The 21262-nt window shown below is 41.7% G+C and overlaps 1 protein-coding gene across 1 annotated transcript in view; it reads right to left on the bottom strand.

Annotated features, from left to right (window-relative positions):
• LOC147692486 (synaptosomal-associated protein 25-like) overlaps positions 1-21262 on the bottom strand; it is a 552838-nt gene that overhangs the window by 79743 nt on the left and 451833 nt on the right. Inside the window, exon 6 of the mRNA XM_086938695.1 lies at positions 322-456. Within this exon, the coding sequence (XP_086794821.1) occupies positions 322-456 (135 nt within the window). The remainder of the gene's footprint in view (positions 1-321; positions 457-21262) is intronic.

Below are 21262 nucleotides of genomic sequence, written 5' to 3'. Positions count from 1 at the left end.
TAAGTAAAACGTCATGCAGAGTGTGCAAACTTCCCAGCCACAAGAAGGTCAGGCAGAGTACACTAGGTTGCCACCTAAAAATGAAACTGAAAGAGTTAGCTTGCTGAACAAAAAAGGAAGGCAGAAAGTGCTAGTTTGCAAGAGATAATTTGAAGCAGGAAGCACAAGCTTGCCGAATAAAAGAAAGATGAGCAAAAAGCATCAGCTCGTTGGACAGGCAATGCAGAAAACACGTGTTTGCCATGTAGAAGGTCAGCAGAAAATACTAGTTTGCTGGATAGAGATAGGCCAGAGATTGAGCACTAGATTGCGTGCGTTTACCTGCGAATGTATCCTCCACTCATGATCATTTGCTCTCTCTCGTCCGCGACTCTTGATGGCTGTGCAGAGACCACCCCATCCTGGCTCTTTCCCCACACTGCTTTGTAGGCGTCACTTGACTTGATTTTCTTAAGCCTTGGAGAGAGTGGAATGGACACAGCATGATGGAAGGTTGTCAACATTCATTCAAAGGTTCTCCAGACCTCTAAGCAGGTACCTAGAGAACCCAATGGGCAACCACCGTGGAGCAAGTCCAGCAATAACTTTACTCCCAAGCATGTAGTCACTGCTAACATGCGGTTACATTAGAGCATGCAGCCAATTCCAGCATGCTGTGACTTTCAGCATGCAGTCACTCCCCGCATGCACTTGCAGGAGGCAGCTACTTAAGGCAAGCAGTCATTCTTGGCATTTACTCACTTTTAGCAGTCACTCCCAACAAACAGCCACTTCTTGGCATGCAGGCATCATTTTGCGGCAATCACTCATAGGCCACAGTTCAGCCAGGTAGACAGTCATATGGAAAGGACAATGGACAACAAGCAGAAAGGATAAGGCAGAGAACTACGAACAGAGGTCACTGTCCGCAATGGACAGTCTCCAGAGCAGATGCTCCCCGTGAGGAAGAGAAGTACGAGAACTGATTCTTTGAGGACATCAATTCACTAGAGCCACGTTGTTGTATTTACTGTGCGCTGAACCATGTGTACTGTTGGTCATGGCATACTGTAGTGTATTCAGGAGTGCGTTTTGTGATTGACCATCGGAGTAGCACGGTTGCGCTGATCTGTCCTATCTGCCTTTGAACAGAGGGACAGAAAGTTTGACAGCTCACGTAAGAGGCTTGCGATGGACATGCAGGAACCATGGTAAGTGTTTGGTTTTTCATATCTGTAATAGAATTGGAGCAAATGAGAACAACGGTTGACCGGTCTGTAATATACATGTCTGGAAATAGCATTAATGAAAATGTGGTCACCATTAGCTTTGAGGAAATCTGAGGGTTTCTTCAGCACCTCGATCCTAGTAGAGAAGGTGCTTGCACATAAGCAGCGTTCACATGGCATGTCCATTAGGATGTTCCTGCAGGTACAACTGGATGCCAGAACGCGTTTAAAAATAATATTCCTAATTAAAATATGAAAACCAAATGTAGAATAAATTATCCATTTGTTAAATAAACGTTACTGCAGAGGCTGCCCAAGAATTATCATGGGATCTGTGTTACCATTCACATCAGTCAGGTTAAATTAGCAAGCAGCAGCCGCCTAAATCAAGGACTGGAAGGGAAATGGCACAACCAAATGGAACAGTTCATGAGGGCAGTCTTCCCAAATGACAACCAGCTTTGCCATCGCAGTCTACGCAGAACTGCTTTGAAACAGCTTCTGGCCAAAAAATGTTTGAGATTGAAATGATGCCTAACAAAGCTAGCTATGCTGGAATCTTAACCGCATATAGAGTCAGTGATTAGTTTCCCAGCCAGGACAACTATCATTTGGAAAAACCTATGCAAGAGAAAACCTAATTAGCTACTATTGGTTTAGACACAGGGGGCCATGAACCTGAGACTGTACAGAACATCCTCAGATCTTTACTTTTGTCTTCATGATACCTAAAAAGGGGACAGGGAGGTAGGAGGATTATCAAACATATGCATGTGTACTGCTTGGTTTAAATGATGAAAATCTTAAATTAGTTGAGGGAGGAAAAGGGATGGGTAAGAGGGGAAATCCATATATTGATCATTAACAAAAAAAGCATGACCCATTCAAGTTGACCTAAACCCTTTAAGATGACGTTCTAGCTATATGCTTGCCATCGGAAGTGTGATCGGGCTACGAAGGAGAGAACAACAGTTTCATCAGTACCACATGCCAGGAGAAATAAGGAGCATGTGCAAGAGAGATACCACAGCAGAGCTGGAGCCTTACCCATTTGCCCTAACATTTAAGGAGTTGTATATGAAGTGATGATAGTTTCAGGATAGTACCATCACCCCCCACGTGTTTAATCGTGAAACATCAGAAATGTCAATGAACGCTGCGTGGCGGCGAAATTGGAAGCGGCTTGAGTTGGGCAATAGTTCATGTTTTAACCCTGGGTTAACTCCCCCTCATCATTACCCTTCACCAGGGCCAGTTGCCATTGTTTTTCTTCTTGCGCCCAGTACTAAGCTTCAACAGTAGCTCGTATAATATCCTCTAGGCCTGGGCAGTACTGCAGTCTCAATGGAGGGCTCTGATGACCTGAGAGTCGCAAATAGATGAGAAAGGTGATCGAAGTACCAGAGATGATTCGCATCCCTGTTGTAGATTGCATATTATCCTACTAATAATGTTCTGACCTGGAATGCTATTTGTACTGTTAAAGCATGTACATCGTTTGCCATTGTAATACGGCTGAACTATGCTATGTACCTGTATCCTATTTTATGCCTTAATACCAATACGGAGATCTAAACAAAAAAGAAGTGATGACAGTGTCCCCAAGCCCGGATCAGGAGCTTTGGATGTTTAGGAAATTGCAGGTTCTTTATAAAATGACAAGACACTTACCTATCTGCGATCAGAGACGGATGCAGAAGCTCTGGCCATTCTGCATGCCAGGAGTCTAATGACCCTGCTGCAAGTCATCTTCAGAAGTATTAATTGTCTCCCTGTTCCAGCTTTACTTAATGTAATGGGAAAAACAAAACTATGCCCTCTCCTGAGGAAAGACCAGACTCTGCCACAATGTCCTGAAGCCAGGATTCTCCATCATGGCTCAGTCCTTAGAAGAACAGAACACCACAGCAGACACTAAGCACACTGCCCTTGCACAAAATTGTTTTTACACAAATGGGTTCTGACCTTACACACAGGCAACCGAGTACTCGAGGGCTGGGGTTTTTCAGAGACTGACTTGTTTGTTACTGAATAAAATGAACAATGCTCATAGTTTCAGTTATGGTTTAGGAAACTGGTCTCAATGGAATGCCCTTTTGAGTCAGTCTGAGGAAATCTGCTTGAATTTACCTCTATTCCTCGTATCCCAAGAGTCCAACAGAAATTCAAAAGATCTGAAAACAAGAGAATTCTGATTGCCCCCATGTGTCCTTCAACAACTATCTGACAAACTAAACGTAACGTTGTTAGGCACCCAGGAACCATGTTCCAGGGTGCGTGAGAAGATCTTTCACTAACAACCTGTTGTCAACATTGGCACCCTCACACCTGATAAACAGCTAATTTTCCATTCGGGTCCTAAAAAAGGTGTACATTTATGCATGAAAGCGAAAAATGTTCTGCATGTGGTGTACACATACAGGTACAAATCTCTATGAGGTCAAGAAGAGAATTTTACACCATATACTACACCTTCCAAAGTCAGAGTTGCAAAATTCATCTTTAATTATTCATTTGTTTCCTACTTACAGAAAGAATCCGCCAAATCCACAAATATGAAAGAAAGAGTGGAACTCTTAATAGTATAAGAGGTTATTTCTTAATCATCTTGCTAGACCACTCCATCGTTTGCGATTCTAAGAGCAACAAGGTGCTAACGCAACGCTTAGCCAACATAGGCATTGTAGGTGTTACGTTGACATGGTTGTAATAATTTCTGTAGGTGCGCTCTCAGGCCATGTCACTCCCTCTGCTAGGATCAGACACATCTGAAGTTTTGAGTTGGGTGCCACGGAGATAGGTTCTCCTTCAATCCTGTTTAACATTTATGTCTGGTCTTTATCTGAAATGATTAGACCATAGGGTGCCGCCTGCCACTCACCTACGTGAATGATGCACAGTTTATAAGGCCAGACATACAAGTTGCAATGTAAGTGGTGAGGTTGAGAGACTGTTTAGCAGCCGCCCAGCATTGGATGGGAACCAACTTCCTGGAACCTCACATAAGCATGACTGAGCTGCTTGGCAACGGTAACCTGGCCTGAGTGATACATTTATAGAGGTAGTAATTGATCAGGTGGTCTCATTGATAAGCAGATGAATGCCATGGTGAACTAATGATTTTATTTACTGCGAATGTGACAGAAACTTAGTATATTTTCCAAAATGCTGTCGAGCTGAAAAACCATTCCACTTCTTGTTCAGCCACTTGCATTCATTCCATGTTTGACTAGTACAACAGCCTCTATTTGTAATTGCTAACCCATCTGTTGATGACTCTCCAGGCCGTTCAGAACTCTGCAGGATTATAAAGGGCCTGAGGAAGTTTGATTACATATCAGCAGATAAACGATCGGGGAAGTCTGCTGGTTGACCATCGAGAAAAGGGTACATCTTAAATGTCTTTCTCTTAGATACAATTTTTGCATTGCCAGGTAAAATCTGAGGTCGATAACCTCCTTCAGTAATATATTCCTAGGCGCTCTTTGTGCTCAGCACACTCCTTTTAGTTCCAAATTTTTAGGATCAAGACAGTTCAATATGGAAGATGCTCCTTCCGAAACATAACCCCTAAGTTATGAAGCAACAAGTTGCTCTCAGGAAAATACAGACGGCATGGCCTTTAAAAGGTCCATCAAAACACGTCCTGTTGAAAGTTCTTGGAACTTTGAGTCTCCTGTCTTTTGGCTCTTATCCCATGGCCTCTGAACCAAGAAGCATCTCAGTAACCAAGCACTTTACAAGTAACAAATAAATACAAAGGTAATACATCGTTGCCACATAGTCTGTGTAAATCCACATTATCTTGTTTTACAGCACTTCCTGAAATACTGTGATCATCATATTGACTGGCGTCAACTTTGGTGAACCAATATGTTTTAGGGTCTGCTACACTATTAATTTGCCCTGAACCGTCATACCTGGCATATGTGCCACCAACTCTACCACACATGAATTTATTGTACTGGCCGTGTGCAACAGAGGGTTTGCAAAAATCCTGCCAGTAATTGATTGTGTTAGTCCCACTACTGAACGCTAAACTTAACACAGAGGAGCAAAATTAGAGCCTCCCATGAACCAAGGCTTGAGAGCACTGGCTCAAACTCTCTTGAAATGGACACTCTGCAAATGTGCATTTGGAACCACTGAAATCCATAGTGTCATCACTCAGAAGGTTCAAACCATTCCTCATTATCAGAGGTTGTGATGTTGCAAACACTTCGGGTGTAATTGGATAACATCGGATGTAATTGGATTGTGCAGGTTTTAAGGTTTGATCTGTTGTAGCTATATATTTTGCATTTTCTTTTTTGTTCTTTTTGTGAAAAATAAGCTCAGCACACTGTTCTTGTACCACACATCTGATTAATGACAAATTGTACGATATAATTTGTATTTCGTGATCTCTACTCAATAAAGATATTATCAGAGGTTGTGATGTCTGGCAAAAAAGAATCAATTTCTGAATTGGCAAATCTCTTTTGTCATTGTGTATGCTCTAGCCATTTGTTGAATTTAGGACTCAGCTTGAAACATTCTGAAGTACTTAGAGGCGCACTTTAACACTGATTGTGAAGCCAGGAATGTGTAACAAAGAGACCGTTTCCTCGACATGAGGTTACCATTTGTGAATTAGCCTCTCTTTGATCTGCCAATTGTCCAGGTGAGAGTAGACATGAATACTCTTGAGGACACAGATGTAATGCCAAAACTGCCAGATCTTTTTGTAAACACTCCGAAGAGCTAATTGTATGCTAAAATGTAGTACTTTAAATTAGTAAAGTATGTGGCTTATCAGTTCTGAGCTGTGCCTGTTGCTAAATCTATTGTACTACCAGTCAAGAATCGTCGAATTTCTGTGCAATCACTCTTACCTTTCCTGTCCCATGATGCTACCAATTGTCAAGAAATAACCCTTTGAAGGACATTCCAACTACGACAACTTTGTCAGCGCAAAAACAACATGTTATTACGGCAAAGAGTAAACGAAATAAGTTACAACGAACAAACGTTAATAATGAAAATGAACATAAACTTTTGAAGGAAGACATCATGACATCGGGAAGGCCCGATTTTCATTAAAGAAATTGGAAGAAGAGCGGCACTGGGCAACAGCTTTCGAGATTATAAAATCTAAAGACCAAAGGAAATTCTGGAACTGGGTTAATAACGCCAGCAAAAGTTACTAAACCCCCTACCGCAACTAACATTTCCCCCGAGGACTGGGAGACTAATGTTAAAAGGCTCTACACAGCACCGTATGGCAATATCACCAATAGTACGGCCTTCCTTGATCATCTAGTTAATCAAGACGGAACTTTCCCCACCGCCAATATACTAACCGTCACCATAACAGGAATAATAAAGAAAATGCGCTTGGGTGGTGCTCCTGGTCCTAACGGAATTCCAACCCAAATATTTAAAGCCGCTGCTGGAAAATGGGCCCACATTCTGTCACCACTCTTTGAAACTGCAATATTGGGTGGCCCCATCCCGACGTCCTGGCAAGGCTCACTTCTTGTTCCCTTCCACAAGAAAGGTTCACGCTACAATCCCAATAACTATCGGATGATAGCCCTTCTAGATGTGGACGGGAAGGCATATGCCAGTATTCTTTTAACTGCACTCACCAAGTGGGCGGAAACTAACAACTTAGTCCCCTTCACCCAAACCGGCTTTCAAAAATGGTGCCACATTGAAGACAACCTGATCTGTATCGCCCATCTGATTGAAATCACCCTAGCTGCAAAAGGCAAATTGTTACATCTTGGATTCATTGACTTTTGCAAAGCTTTTGACAGCGTAAGCCGACCAAAACTTTGGGAAAAACTCGCAAGATGGGGCATCCCGCAGTCGTTATTGAAAGCATTAATTGCCTTACATACGGACACCTGGGTTAAAGTGAGAGTTACATCAAGATGGTCCACCTCTAATAAAATCTATACCGCCAGAGGTTTAAAACAAGGGTGCACCCTTGCACCAATGCTTTTCAAACTGTACCTTTCAGACCTCCCAGAATGGCTGTCAAGTTCCCGCGCTTTCCCTCCGGGAATAGAATCAAAAAAGATTCAAACTCTGCAATATGCGGACAACACCATACTGTTAGATCAAACCCAGGTGGGCCTTCAAAGACTGTTTAATTCCCTCACCCAGTACTGCAACACGAACATGCTCGAAATAAATGTCGCCAAAACTAAAGCAATGACAATATCCACTGGTAAAACCAAAATTAGAAAAGAATTCTTGCTATCCTCCCAGCGTTGGATTATGAGTGCACGTTTCATCAGCTACTGCTTAAAAACTAAACAAGCCAACGCTCATACTCTAAAGAGCTGTTTATGGACAGTTTTCAGCAACCAAAAAACATAGTGGAACAAATATTTGATGTCGTCATGCCTCGAATCCCTCGAGGCAAAAGACATATGGCTTTCTTCCTGCCCATTGAGGCGAAAACAAAACTCTTAACCAGGCAAGCAAAAATTCTCTCAAATGATTTTGATGAGCAACGGGTTAATCAGCTTTTCCATGGCTCCTGGGCCTCCAAATTATACACTTTGAAAATCCTTCCACCGTACCTTGCATCCCCTATGAAAGTCCACATAAAACTTCAATTGATGAGATTCCGCTTTGGTTTAATACCACTGATGGCATATAAGTTTGGCCAAGGCTACAGGAAAGAAGCATCTCCACAATGCTGATTCTGCAAACAGGATGAAGAAAACCTTATCCATATCCTGTGCATCTGCCGAGAACTCCGAGCCCAAAGAAACTTTTGGTTGCGCCCACTCTGGCTCCTACTAAATATCAGGACTTGCCATGAAGCATTAAATGCATGTATGAGGGGAGACTCACCGCAGTTGGCAGCGCGTTTTGTTAAGTTTATTATCGAAATTAATTCCCTGAAACTCCCCTCTGTCAAAGTTTGAATTCCTTTTCCCCCTGTGACATTCCTGCGCTCTTTTTAATTCAATTAGCAACTTCTCTGTTTCTTAATTGATTTTTATATTGCCTTCTCTTTTTACATTTTCCAAACTTTTAACCTTTAAATGCTAATCTCTGACTGTACATTGTGCAACGATTTTAATTAATTGTGCAAATAAATGTACTTACTATCCTGCAAAAACATAATGTAGCATCATATATGATGCATAAGGTGCAGAAAACCAGTGTCCAGTATTAACTGTACTGTTATACCTGTCACAAAATGACCATGAAGGAGAAGGTTTGAAACGTTGCACGCTTGGCTGTTCGTGGCTGAATGTTGAGGCCATGTCAGCAGATCAATTACACTGTACCTGTATACTTTGATGCAACAATAAAATACATTTCAGTAAAAAAAAAAAAATGAAGAAGGTTTGGATGAAAATACCTCACATATTTTTTTTAATTCAAGGATAACTTTTCAGTTTGCCAAAAGTCCGAGCTAAAGTAAAATACACACTTTGTGCTGGAGAAAGACTTGCGCTTCTTCAAAAGTACTCCATCTGATCTAATTGGCCAGATATAATGACGAGAAACGCTTTGCATGCTGAGAAACTAGCATTGTAAAAAACACATACTCACGGAACGCAGAGAGATGGGACGTACCCCGATATGGAATGGTTTATTCCTGCCCCAAACTATCAAGTACGTTCTCAGAGACGGCTCGAATTGAAATGTGGTAGTAAGCATCTTGTATGCATTCAGCACACTGTCAATTACCATTTTAAACCAAGCATGTTGTCTGCTGTAGGGTGGGCATCAAGAATTTAAAGTATTTCTTCTAAACTTTAGGAGATGAGGAACTCTCCATTGGATCTAATTTGAATGACATTATTGTGGTCTCCAAAGACTAAAATTAAAATCCCAGACGTCTGAAATGGAGTGAAAGATATTGATAAATATAATATCTCTGCTGCCTTCCTTATGATTTTTGCAAAGGATGTGATCTTTTCAGGAATTACATTTTTGCCCATGTAGATCTTCATGTAGAAGAAACACTGATTCTAGGTTGTTTTATTGTGAGTAAGACGTTGAATCAAAACATTTAGAAAGAATCTGTGAGATTTAAAAGGTTTTACGGATCTAGAAAGAAAAGAATGGGTGTGAGAGTCCCGCCTGGATTGTGGCCCTGCTATGCCCAGAGACAGACTCATATGGTGTCTTGGTCTCTAACCTGGAACCTCCAGAATGTTTTCTGGAGGGAGGGCACTGGCACTAGAGTGGGATCCTCGACAACATGAGACTTTTCTACATCAATCTGATCCTTGACGTCCAACAATACATTTAAGATGACACCATGGGGAAAAGTTGCTCCTTGTCAAAGATAACCTCAACTGAGAGTACTTGCTCTGTGTTGGCGTCACCAAAAGTTTCAACATCTGCAGTTGCCACAATAACGAGGTACTGCTGCTGGTAAAGCGCTCAACAACAAAGGTACTATAGTGACTATACATTTGGAGAGGGGGCAGAAACAGATAGTAGAACTGATGCATTCCCTAAATTCTTAGGAGCCTGAGCCTTTGACCTTTCTCATTTATCAGTTGCAGCCAATGGTATGGGTAAAACTCTGTCAGAATCAGCTGGAGTTTGTTGACAGGAGACGACTACAGATCTTTAGGAAACCAAAAAGGTCTCTCTTACAGAACTTTACATTTCACCCCTGCTTTGTTGACAACTATCCATTTCAGTGTTAAAACACAAAAGGACACTCTGGGGTGTTTTTGACCGTCCTCCTACAACATGTTGAACTTTAAAAAAAAAAAAGAGCAGTCATTTCAGATGGAAAATAGCAAAAGAAAAAAAGAAGAACGAATTCTAGGGGGTGGAACATATACTGCCTAATCCTTATGCAAGCTCTACATCAATGATTTAAAAATAAAAATATGAGCATTTTTAATTTCTTTGTTTTTTTGTTCAAGAAAAATCATTATGAATGCCTTTTTGAAAATATTCTTGGTTTTGGCTGGATCTGCAGGAAAACCCTAACAGATATAAATAATAGAGAAGGTATGCATTAAAGAGAAACTGAGGGGTCCAGTTACAAACAGGGACATTGGAGGGAAGAATCATGTTCTTGTAACATTCTTCTTGTATCAACAAGGCCACTGTAGAAAAGGTTTTAATGCATCTTGACAAATAAGGACAGGACTTTGGAGCAAGGCGGGTTTCCAGTAACATACATGTCCTAGTAAATGAGAGTTGTAGAGAAAGAAAAGCTTACAGTTTTTGTTTTTATCTTATGGGTTGCAATTGAAGATTGTGTGGAGAAGGATGACTATCAGGTCTGCTCTGGGCTATAACGGACTTCACAGAAGGGTGAATTTGTGCATTTCGTGCGCACATTCGAAAGGCGCACACAGCCATATTATTAAACTGTGTTTTGCTGACAGGCATTCACACCGCCCCCAGGCTTCATCCCTCCTCCACAGGGAAACAACACTATATTTTCTCATGTTTGATCACTGTGCGCCGGTGTTTGTAGAGGATCTAATGAGAGGGATTTTCGCTGTGTATCCCATCTGTCACACTGTAGAGAGAGACAGTGCTGTTGCTCAGCGTGGATTCCCATTTTAGGCGTCCAAGTTTCTTTCAGTATAAATAAGACACTGCAGCATGGAAATAGTGGTGGGCTGTGGTTTCTATGGAAACTAGAATTTTAGGAATCTCCCAGCTGGGCAAACAATAATGAAGTAGCTATTAAAACATATCATTAATGTAAGTAAAGATGGTCCAGTGTCCGCCCAGCCTCAGATGGGTCATCTTGTGTCCTATCTCAAGACCTCAGCGACATGGAAAATGGATGCAGCCTCGGGCCAAGATGCCACTGAGGCAATGAAACATAAAAGGTTCCCCAATGAAGGAATTAAAATAGACGGGGCAATCGTTTAAGCTCATATCTGGGAGAAGCGGATGAAACAACATCACAGCTTCCAAAAAAGAGATAAATGGCTACCTAACACTAACTTACCTGACATCAGTGGTATGAATACAAAGAGCATGAGTCATGCACAGTATCACGCGGAGTACCCATTGACCATAGAAGGTCTTGACAGGCAGTACTGATGTGTTACAGAGGCTGAGAAGACAATCAGTATAGGATGAACAATGACTGCGGTCTACTCGAATTTCAGAAAAGCATTAAAGAAAACCTATAAGGCCGCAAAAATGTAAATAGTTAATCTTTGACAGCTGAAGTTGTAAATTGATTTACAAAAATGAGTGGCTGCCAGGTGGAAATAGTGTTAGTGGAAGAGTAGCTGTTGAATAGTTGTTTCATGGTTTTTAAAGCAATGCAACAGAAAGGCTAGATGTGAAAGTAGCATTTTGTGAGAGTACCAAGATCTGCAACAGCACTGATGGCCCAAGTGGAGACAGAAAGAATAAGCATTGCAGCTAGTTCTAAAGTCATGCATCTTGTGAACCGGCACCTAGAACAGCAGATAAAAAAAGAGGAGCTGTAGAGTGATGACGTTCAACAAAGAATTAAGGAGAGCAGTACAAGATATAAAGTGGAGAAACAGACAACTGCAATTGTACTGCTTCCATACATAAATGCACACAAATTAGTCAATAAAGCTACAGGTTTATTGCATATGATAAACTGTCATGCGCCAGTGAGGAGTGTCACAGAGATGCTGTGGTGCAATGGGAGACATATGACTGGCAGTATAATGGAGTAAATGAGTTGAAGTCATTACTGAAGTTGGCTCACCTGGGTATCCTCTCAAGTTCTGGATGCTAAATCTACAGAGGGACAAATGAGGATGAGTTTGTTCTAGAACAGGCGGCGCAAATGGGACAGGGTTTGCGCTATAAGCTGCCTGAGAGGAGATTCCAACATGTTGAGCTTAGAGAAGTCATGATCATTATTGGGACATTCACATACCTCTCTGATATAAAGTGCAGAGGGAAAAATGAGTAGGAATGGGAACAAGGTTCCAGGATAGAAAGTAATGTAATAAAGATTTAGCTAGTAGTAATAGTAGGACATATTTTATTGGTAAAACGTCCATTGCAAGGTCTCACAAGGGTTCTGGAACACAGAAGAAACTAGCATCAAACATGGCACAGGGGGCGCTGTGATTTGTAACTGGTTAAGCCATATACCAAGCATGTTAGAGACAGTAAAGAACTGGACAGATTTCATGGACTCCAAGCTCTTTATCTATTGTTGAATGCTGTAAGCAAGATTCATAAGCCTTTGTACTTGCAAGTACAACTTACACATGCAAATAATACCATCTAAGTACAAATTCATGTTTTGCACCCACAAAAGATTCATATATGCTTGTAAATATATATTTACTTGCATATAATGTTATCCCGGTATAATTCAATATTACGTGGAAATATTTCCCTCCCCTGAGGTGAAATTCCTTGGGGAGACTGCACACCAACAAAGTGGTGAGTCTGTAGAAATCACAAACTTCTATCCACCCCATTCGCACACTGGAAACAGTTGGAAAATTTACTTTTGTCGATGCAAGAGCGAATCTCTTTTAAGAGTGTGAATGACGGGGAAGTAGAGAAAGGGCCTTCTTCACAAGAAACATATTTTCCAAGAGAAAGGAAAAAAATGTATGAAGTGCATATGCACTTATACAAGTTATTTTTGCAGAACTGTACACCATAAATAAACAAGCATTTAGGAAGGCCTTCCGCAGTAAAATAAAAGGGAATTCTGAAAAGTTAGTCAAGAGTGCCTCCGCAAACATACAACTGATGTGGCTTTCTAGGCATACTGCTTAAAACATTTGTGAAATGTAAAAATGTGTACCACTAGACCCAAACGTAGGTGTAGAGCTACAAGTGTCGATTCACGAATTTGCTTGTGAATCTGGCAATAGGTTTCTAAATTCAAAGTTAAATTGTTCCATATTGAATAGCACCTCAGTGCAATTCATGTACTGTAGCAGCTAGAGAAGAGTTTCCAAAAGTGAAAATTGAGTTATTGTTTCTCTGAAATCCACGTGTAAAGGGACAGAACATTCGGAGTGTCACACTAACGCTATACCTTCATGGGAGCGATTCCCACCACTCAGTTACTGCCCTCTGCCATCGACGGCAAGCTTCCTCAAATGTTTGTCAACTTGCAACATGTTCAGACTGAAAGGAAGGGGCAACTAGAAGGTAGTAAATTCACATCAGAATTCCTCTTATCTTGCTCCACACAAGGGACTCTTTAAGCAGAAAACCGAGATCGTGGAAATCCAATAAATAGGAAAATCCATATTAAAAACACCAGAGGAAGTGGCACTAGTGGCCAGTTTTCTCTAAAAACGCAGAATGGAAACTTTGTGTAATTTTATGAATTTTCAGGAAAATTACGCGAGGTTACAAGTAATTATTCTGACTGCCAAGTTGTTGATGCAGAGACGTTTTATATAAAATATTTTGCATTGTTTGTATTTGATGATTACTTTATTTCTTCGTTTACTATTCCATATAATTTTGTGCAAAAAGTTTATCCTTTTATTTTTCTTATCTCTTTAAAACACTGAAATTTAATTGGTTATCTTTTCAAAGAGCTGTGAGCAATGGAAGATCTGTTCAGCTCTTATGGCTGTGTTGTGTGATGCATGCACATGTTCCCAAAAATACTTATTTGATACGCTTAGTAAAGGATGAAAAACTGATAAGGGAATCAGGGTTGACCACAAAAAATCATACTCTCCTGTTGTTCTTTGCTGAAGACAGGAATTGAAGGTAGAGAGAACCTACTCAATGTTGCCACAATGTTATGGGTAGAAAACGGTTAGAGTCGGCGAGAAGTTTGCTTAAAGAATTTGAAGTGTAGAAGTTTAGCACTGCAGAAAGATGCTAGTATCCACAATATTTCATCTCCCTCCCTCCAACTGTTGGGGCCCAGGATTACAGCAAGGGTGGGAGAGAAGTGATAGGGTTCCCTGTTTGAGTTATTGGGAACAGGGGGCTGAACAGGTGCTTGCACATGCACAATGTCGATGGGGCAGGCAGCATGCAGCAGGCACCTACTGGCCATACGAGCTGCTCTTCGTCGCCCTCTTCAGGTCCTTTCCTCACCCAGCCTGCAGTCAGACCGTCTTCCATCTGCATCCACTCCTCTGAACAGAGACACGGCTTCCATTCTGCCAGCTTCACAACACGGATGGTACGCACAGACAGGCACGAAGGGGATGTCGGAACCAGGAGCTGCACAGGATTGTACCAGTGTGTGTGAGAGCAAGGCGGCATTCCCCTGGGGGGATTTTACATACACCCCTCAACTTAAGATGCACTTAAGGCCCCTTAATAGCTAGTCCCATGGCTAGTTCATGTCTTCTGAATATTTGTTCCCATGCTCCCTGAGAGCTGATCAGATCTTTCTATATGCACATCTAGTATTCTCATCCCTTGGCCTCTAAATACGAATTCCATGCTCTCAGTATACTCTCTCTGGGGCCTCTGTCGATTACAATATGCTCCTCTCATGACTTTTGATGCTTATAACATCTCGCTCTCAAAGCTCATGCCTAATGCTCTTATAATTGCTCACTCAGCATATATACAATAGCTTTCTAAACTTATTATATACTTTAACTGCATAGTCTAACGACTCTCACAGCACCGGATTCACAGATCTTCACTGCAACTCTTACACACAATAGAACCACTATTCCACCTATATTCTTATTCACAGAACAGAATCTAATATTTCAACCCACAATCTTCACAAAACATGGAGTTTGACATTCTTGACATCAAATTTTAGGCAGCATAAGACCCAGCATTCCCTTTTACACTACCTCTCACATAGAATGGAAATATCATTCCTAACTCCAGGTCCCCATCATGGGAACGTGCTTTAAATTCAGAAACACTGAATATCAGCTCAAGTGCAAGATCTTAGATTTTTTTAGGAAATATCTTTTAAAAATGTGGAAGCAGTATTTCACAAGCTTTACTTTCCATATTTTTGTTTTATAAAAAAATTAATTAGACAATTTTGACTGAATTTAATATTAAAATGCGCAACTTTACTGTTCTTATGTTCTTGGAAATTTGTATTTAAAATGAGAACATTAAATAAAGAAAACAGAGAGGTAGGCATCCCAATTCAGGTAAACTGAACTCTGTTACTGTAAGAAAATCGGGCTGCTCCAGTGTCTTATTATGTAATGCAGTGCCAGTGAGCCTCAGTTATTATTTTTTAACTAGCTTAGAGGGGTCATCTTACCTGCTTTCTTCAAATGGTAAGGCTGTTGCTTCCCTTGAAAAGGAGAAAGGCGGCTGATGATATTAAGCAGGTTACCTGTGATGGAGAACTTGAATTAAACAAAAAAGTAAATTTCTCGATCACAGGATCTGAGTGAATTGGACAGCAAGTAAACTGCTAAACAAAAGTAGTAGGAAGACCAAGAAAAAACTGTGGAAAAGAAATAATCGAAGGTTAATTCCCTAACGACAATCCACAAAGATGGCATATAGGCCTGGGCCACTCAAATGTCTTTGCTGTAGTCAAAATCAAGACAGTAGAGGCTGGCAAATCTATGGATAGAAGTACGAGGTGCAGTCACATGTAGCTCTTTCCATGTGGCACCTCAGTACATTTCTTCTGAAGGGACATTTTTAATGTCTGCCTTGATGACACAGCTGTCACTAGAAAGGGCTTTGGCTCCTCTCCCATATTGGGAGCCAGGAGTACATGTCCTGATTGGGCTGAAGTTGTGGGCTTTCACAAAATTGTGCTTTCCCACCATGCAGCTGTGACCATTCTGTTTATTTATCCAGCTGCCTAAGCTTGAACTTTCAGGTGCATATAATATTGGAACACTGTTAAAGTGTCTTAAACAACCAGATAATGTATGTTTTTTTTTCTCTGGCAGCAGCACAGATGAGAGGAGGGCAATCATTAACCTACGTGGATTTTTAGTTCTGGCTAGGCAGTGCAACTGTCACTTACTCTTTTAACCTACACCAATATTATTCTACAGTTCTTTGCTTCCACACAAATACATATCTATTCCCATACTATTTACTTGTAATGCTTCACATTGAATGAATGAAAATAAACGTATAAATTGCAACTGCTGCTTCATAAGAAGCGTTGTGGCGCTAGTATAAAACAAGCAGAGAAAGAGAAATTCTAAGGTTCAAGGAACAGGAAGGTCTTCAGTTGGGTTTAAAACAGACTTGCACTAGGAATGTTGCGAAGGTATGAAGGTAAAGAGTTTCAGATGGTGGGTGCAAGAAAAGAGAATGATCTGCGACCATAATTAACTCAGCGCACTTTTAGGACATGAAGTAACTTATGAATTGCTGAGCGAAGCGCCCTACAATAAATACATTTTTGACCCTGTTTTGAATGTAAGATGGGCCATTCTGAAAAAAGCTGTGTGTGTGCTCAAAAGGATATTATACTTAATTCTAGATCTGATTGGTTGCCAGTGAAGTAATTTAAGGTCTGAGCTGATGGAATGTCTTTTCAGAATATCCAGTACAAGACGGGCAGCAGTGTTCTGGATACACTGAAGCTGAGCAAGCAGGTCTTGCGAGATTCTCAAGTATGGATCATTAGCACAGTCTAATCTTAATGTTATCAGGGCATGTGTAATACGCTTCCGGGTGGCTAAAGGGAGATACTTTTAAAGTTTTTTCTGAGATTTCAACAACCCAAAGCAAATAGAAGCTATGGCATGTACATGGAGTTTGAAGGATAAAGTCAAATCTAACAAAACCCTTAAGACTTCTAGCAACTGTTGAAGGAGCAGGTATTTGCCCCAGCTTAGGGCCGAAGTATTGAAGAATAAATAGGAGAAGGTGTACCTTATGTCATTATTACAGTTTTATCAGCATTAAGCTGTAAACGGCTATTACACATCCAGCTTACAACAGCTGTGAGTCAGCCCTGAAAATTACTGGCCACAGAATCATCAAGGCTAGCATAAGTTGTGTGTCGTCCACATATGATACGATGTTCCAGCCCCACTGTTGTATCACAGACGCTAAGAGGATGTTAAACAGGCTGGGCCTCAGTGCTGAGTCCTGCGGGACACCACAACATATAGATCTAACCTGGGATGTAAAAGGTGGTAAAAATACTGCTTGCTGCCTTGCAGATAGATAGGAACACAACCAATCAAAGGCCCTTCCAGCTATTCCAACGTACTCCAATCTGTACCACAGCCTTCTGTACCAAAACATGATTAGTTCAGATATAGTCTGTAATTTCCAGAAGGGAGTTTCTGTGCTAAACCCAGTACAGAAACCAGATTGGGAAGGATGGAGAATATTGTTCCATTGAAAGTAGTTGTTGATTTGACAATTCAGCAAAGATTCCAACGTTCTTCCCTAAAATAGGAACAAGGGGGATTGGTCTATAATTACTCAACGTGAGTGGAACAGCATTTTTTATTTTTTTTAAATGGACACAATAAGTGCCCTTTTCCAAAATGAAGGCACTTCACCCTGCTAAAGAGAGAGGTCAAATATATGGTTAATCTCCGGATTATTGCTGGTATTTGTCTTTGATAATATGTGGGGAGGGCATGGATCAAGAGGCAATCCAGATTTTACAGACTTAATTCTGATTTAGCCAAAATATATATTTTTTTAAGGGTTCCAATAGCAGACATTCCTGTTTAAGAGAGGGACACAGAAATGATCTCTTAAAGAGAGGTTCATCAGACTGAGCAACATTTGTACAGATTTGCCCACCTGGAAGTGGAGAAAATAAGATAGATATTCCGCAAACTGCTGAGAGGTCATAATGCGCTGCTTACAAGACTCAAGTTTTAGGAATACCTCAATTAATAAAAAAAATAGTTCTAGGAACATTTTCTGATGAAGCTATTTGTTAAGTTCTCTTGCTTAAAACAAATAATCTGAATTGCTTCAAGGCTGCACAATAGACCTGCTTTTCTTACTGTTGTAGCTTACCCTCAATTTCCTTTCCAATTGTTTACATTTTAGTTTCTCACCATGAAAACAAGATGAAAACAAACCAGCAGAAAGACTAGTTATTTTCCTGGTACTGGTTTTTAATTGTGCCAGGATGTCGAAATCCAACAATGCGTTATTAAAGGTATTGACTGATGCAGCAATTCCCATAGACATATTCATTTTTGTCTCAGAGAACAGTTTGCTTAGGCTCAGATCGGAAATAGAGTTCCAAGCTCTGAAGGTCACTTCAGAGTTAGACGTACCGGTCTGGGTCATGGCCTGGTTATCATAGAATGGCATAAGAAAATGGGGAGTCCAGGTAAGTTGAAGAGGAGGAACTGACAGCAACGAGGAGTAACTGGAGAAAATAAGGTTGAGTATATGGCCCCTGATATAGTAACTACCTTTAACAAGTTGTGTAAGATTAAAACCAGACATAGAATTTATGTACTTCGCTGCAAATCTATCATAATACTCATCTATGTGAATATTAAAATCCTCTAATGGTACAAAATTAGAGTTTTGTATGTAATAGGGTGTGATGGCGTTTATCTGAGCCTTCAGTGACTGACAGGAGGCTTTTGGGGGCTGAAAGACATGAGCACCAGAGAGGGGACAGTTACCATACATCTATAGCCCTTTCAATGCTCATGACGGAACGGTTCCGTCATGAGCATCGGTTGGGCTATGCTCATGACGGAACCGTTCCGTCATGACCACACCCATTAACATTGGGCCCCAGCACCGGCGGTAAATCGTGGCAGCACGGATGAGGTTAAAGAAAAGATCAATCCCTCAATGAGTCGCAAACCCTCCAACTTTGGAAAGATGCATACAAATTTAGGAGAATCCCACCCCCAAGGCCTACTAATCTATCAACATGAATAGTCCTTTACTATAGCAAAAGAAATATCCGGACCAGAATTTGCATTAAGCTATGTTTCTGTTAAGTAAACATAACATCCCACTCATTATCACTGAGTAAATTCTAAATGTGTGTTTTATTCTTGAGTAGGGATCGAACATTAATAAGGCAGGCTTTTATATCCGCCTAGTTAGACTGTGTATCCCCCAACAAAACTTAGGAGGGAGCGTTGTTGTCTCGCAAGGAGCTATACAGGGAGTGTCAAGCGAACTGCAACATTACCATACAACATTCCTTTAAAGACAGACTTATTGGCATGGCCAATGGTCACTCTTTTTGTAAGTGTTGCAATATCTGCTTTATCATTTCTGAAATCGTCTCCGAGGCCACGAAGAATGGGTCTTTTGAAAGCATATGGACTCCTATGGGCATGCTAGATCCAAGGAGGCCTCCTTACTGGTGGTTCCCAGGTACAAGCGTGAACGCCTAGGAGTCAGGTCTTTTTCTGCCAGTGCCACTAAACTGTGGAATTCTCTTCCAGCCATATTGAACAAAACGCAGGATCTCCTATGGATTCTTAAGACGCTAAAAACTGTGCTATTCTTGCAATAGATTCTTGGGTATCACACTTTGCTTTGTTTATTACCCCTCCCCCACCCCCTGCAGCACCAGGACACCTGTGTAGGTATTAGTGTGCCATAACATATCATAACTTAAAATAGAATAACGTAACATAAAATAACATAACATAAACCATTTTCCTTGGGACAACTTAGAAGTCAGTAGGGGGGTGAATAGATCCACAGTTGTTTCATCTTACTAATGTCTTTGATTTTATTACAATAGTGCCTTGTGTCTCTTCTCGTAACTAGGATGTGAAGATAGCTCTCTGCTGGAGAAGAAGGTTTATAGAAAAGGATGGAAGAGAACCTGGCTTTTTCAGCGGGTTTATCCCTAGACCTTTTGCTTTTTAGCCTCCTGTTCCTGACCTGTTTTTGTTGGTTTTATGACTCTGGGCACTTTACCACTGTTGATCAGTGCTAAAGTGCATATGCTCTCTGTGTAAATTGTGTTATTAATTGGTGTTTCCATGATTGGATATTTGATTTACTCGTTAGTCCTTAGTAAAGTACCACTTTTAGAAAGTAGGTATTTTCTTGCTCAGTCATCCCGTGTGCCTCTGCTGGAATGTGGATTGCCTGTCGGAGTTTTGGATGACAGAAGGCGTGGGAGCAGGAGTGGCTCCAGATAGTCTAGGTGGGTCAGGAAAGGGCTGAATAGACCTGGCCGGCAATTGGGGAAGGGGAAGGATATTTCCTTGCACCTCAAATGGTATGGTATGCCTCCAACAATGCTGTCTCCACCTCCTGCCAGGAAGTCACACCAGAGACGGCAGAACTAGTTCTGGCTGGGCACAGACACTCTCTGCCTAGGAGATCAAAGGATTTGGGGATATAAATATTGGGGCCCAGACCCCTGAACTTTAGAACTCTTTTGGATCAAGAAGACTGCCAAGAAGAAGAGCTGGAGAAGTTCTGAGGAGGAACTACTACATTGCTGTGTGCTTTGCTGTGTTGGCCTGCAGTGGCTGCTTCTGTCTTGGGCAGTGAAAGGACTGGACTTTCTGCAATCTACTTTTGTGAGTTTTTCCAATGGCTTGAGGCAGAGCTTGCCCCCTGTTCACGAAGTCTCAGGCACAAAAAGACTTCAAACTCTTCTGTCCTCAGCAATGGGGACTGTGTGTTTTGTGCTGCAACAGAAGAAAAGCAACCCGACGACTTATACGATGCCGCTGCCGACTCCGTGTCCTGAAGGCAGCACAGAGGGCACTGCCGCAAAGTCGCACCGCGACCCTGGTCTCACCGAGGACGCCTGCTGAGGCCACCACCAAGTTGCTGCTTGAACCGCCACCTGTGGGCACCACACTCCGCACCGCCTCGCCGCACGACAATGCCTAGGCACCGCAGAGGGCACTGCTGCAACGCGACCCTGGTCTCACCGGCGACGCCTGCTGATGCCGCCACTGAGCTGCTGCTTGCACCGTCACCTGTGGGCACCTCACTCCGCACCACCTCGCCGCACGATGATGCCTAGGCACCGTAGAGGGCACTGCTGCAACGCGACCCTTGTCTCACCGACGCCGGCAGCTGATGCCGCCACTGAGCCGCTGCTCGCACAGCGACCTGTGGGCACCGCACTCCGCATCGCTTCACCATGACGCCTTGGTATCCCTGATGAGGATGCTCCACGCCAAAATCGACACCGCTGCTTGCACCGTGGTTCAAGGTACCTCTCGTAAACTTACATG

This window comes from Lissotriton vulgaris, chromosome 9 (genome assembly GCF_964263255.1).
Source record: "Lissotriton vulgaris chromosome 9, aLisVul1.2, whole genome shotgun sequence".
Lineage (NCBI taxonomy): Eukaryota > Metazoa > Chordata > Amphibia > Caudata > Salamandridae > Lissotriton > Lissotriton vulgaris.
The sequence above is the reverse complement of the archived record's forward strand: the minus strand, read 5'-3'. Positions and strand labels throughout refer to the sequence as shown.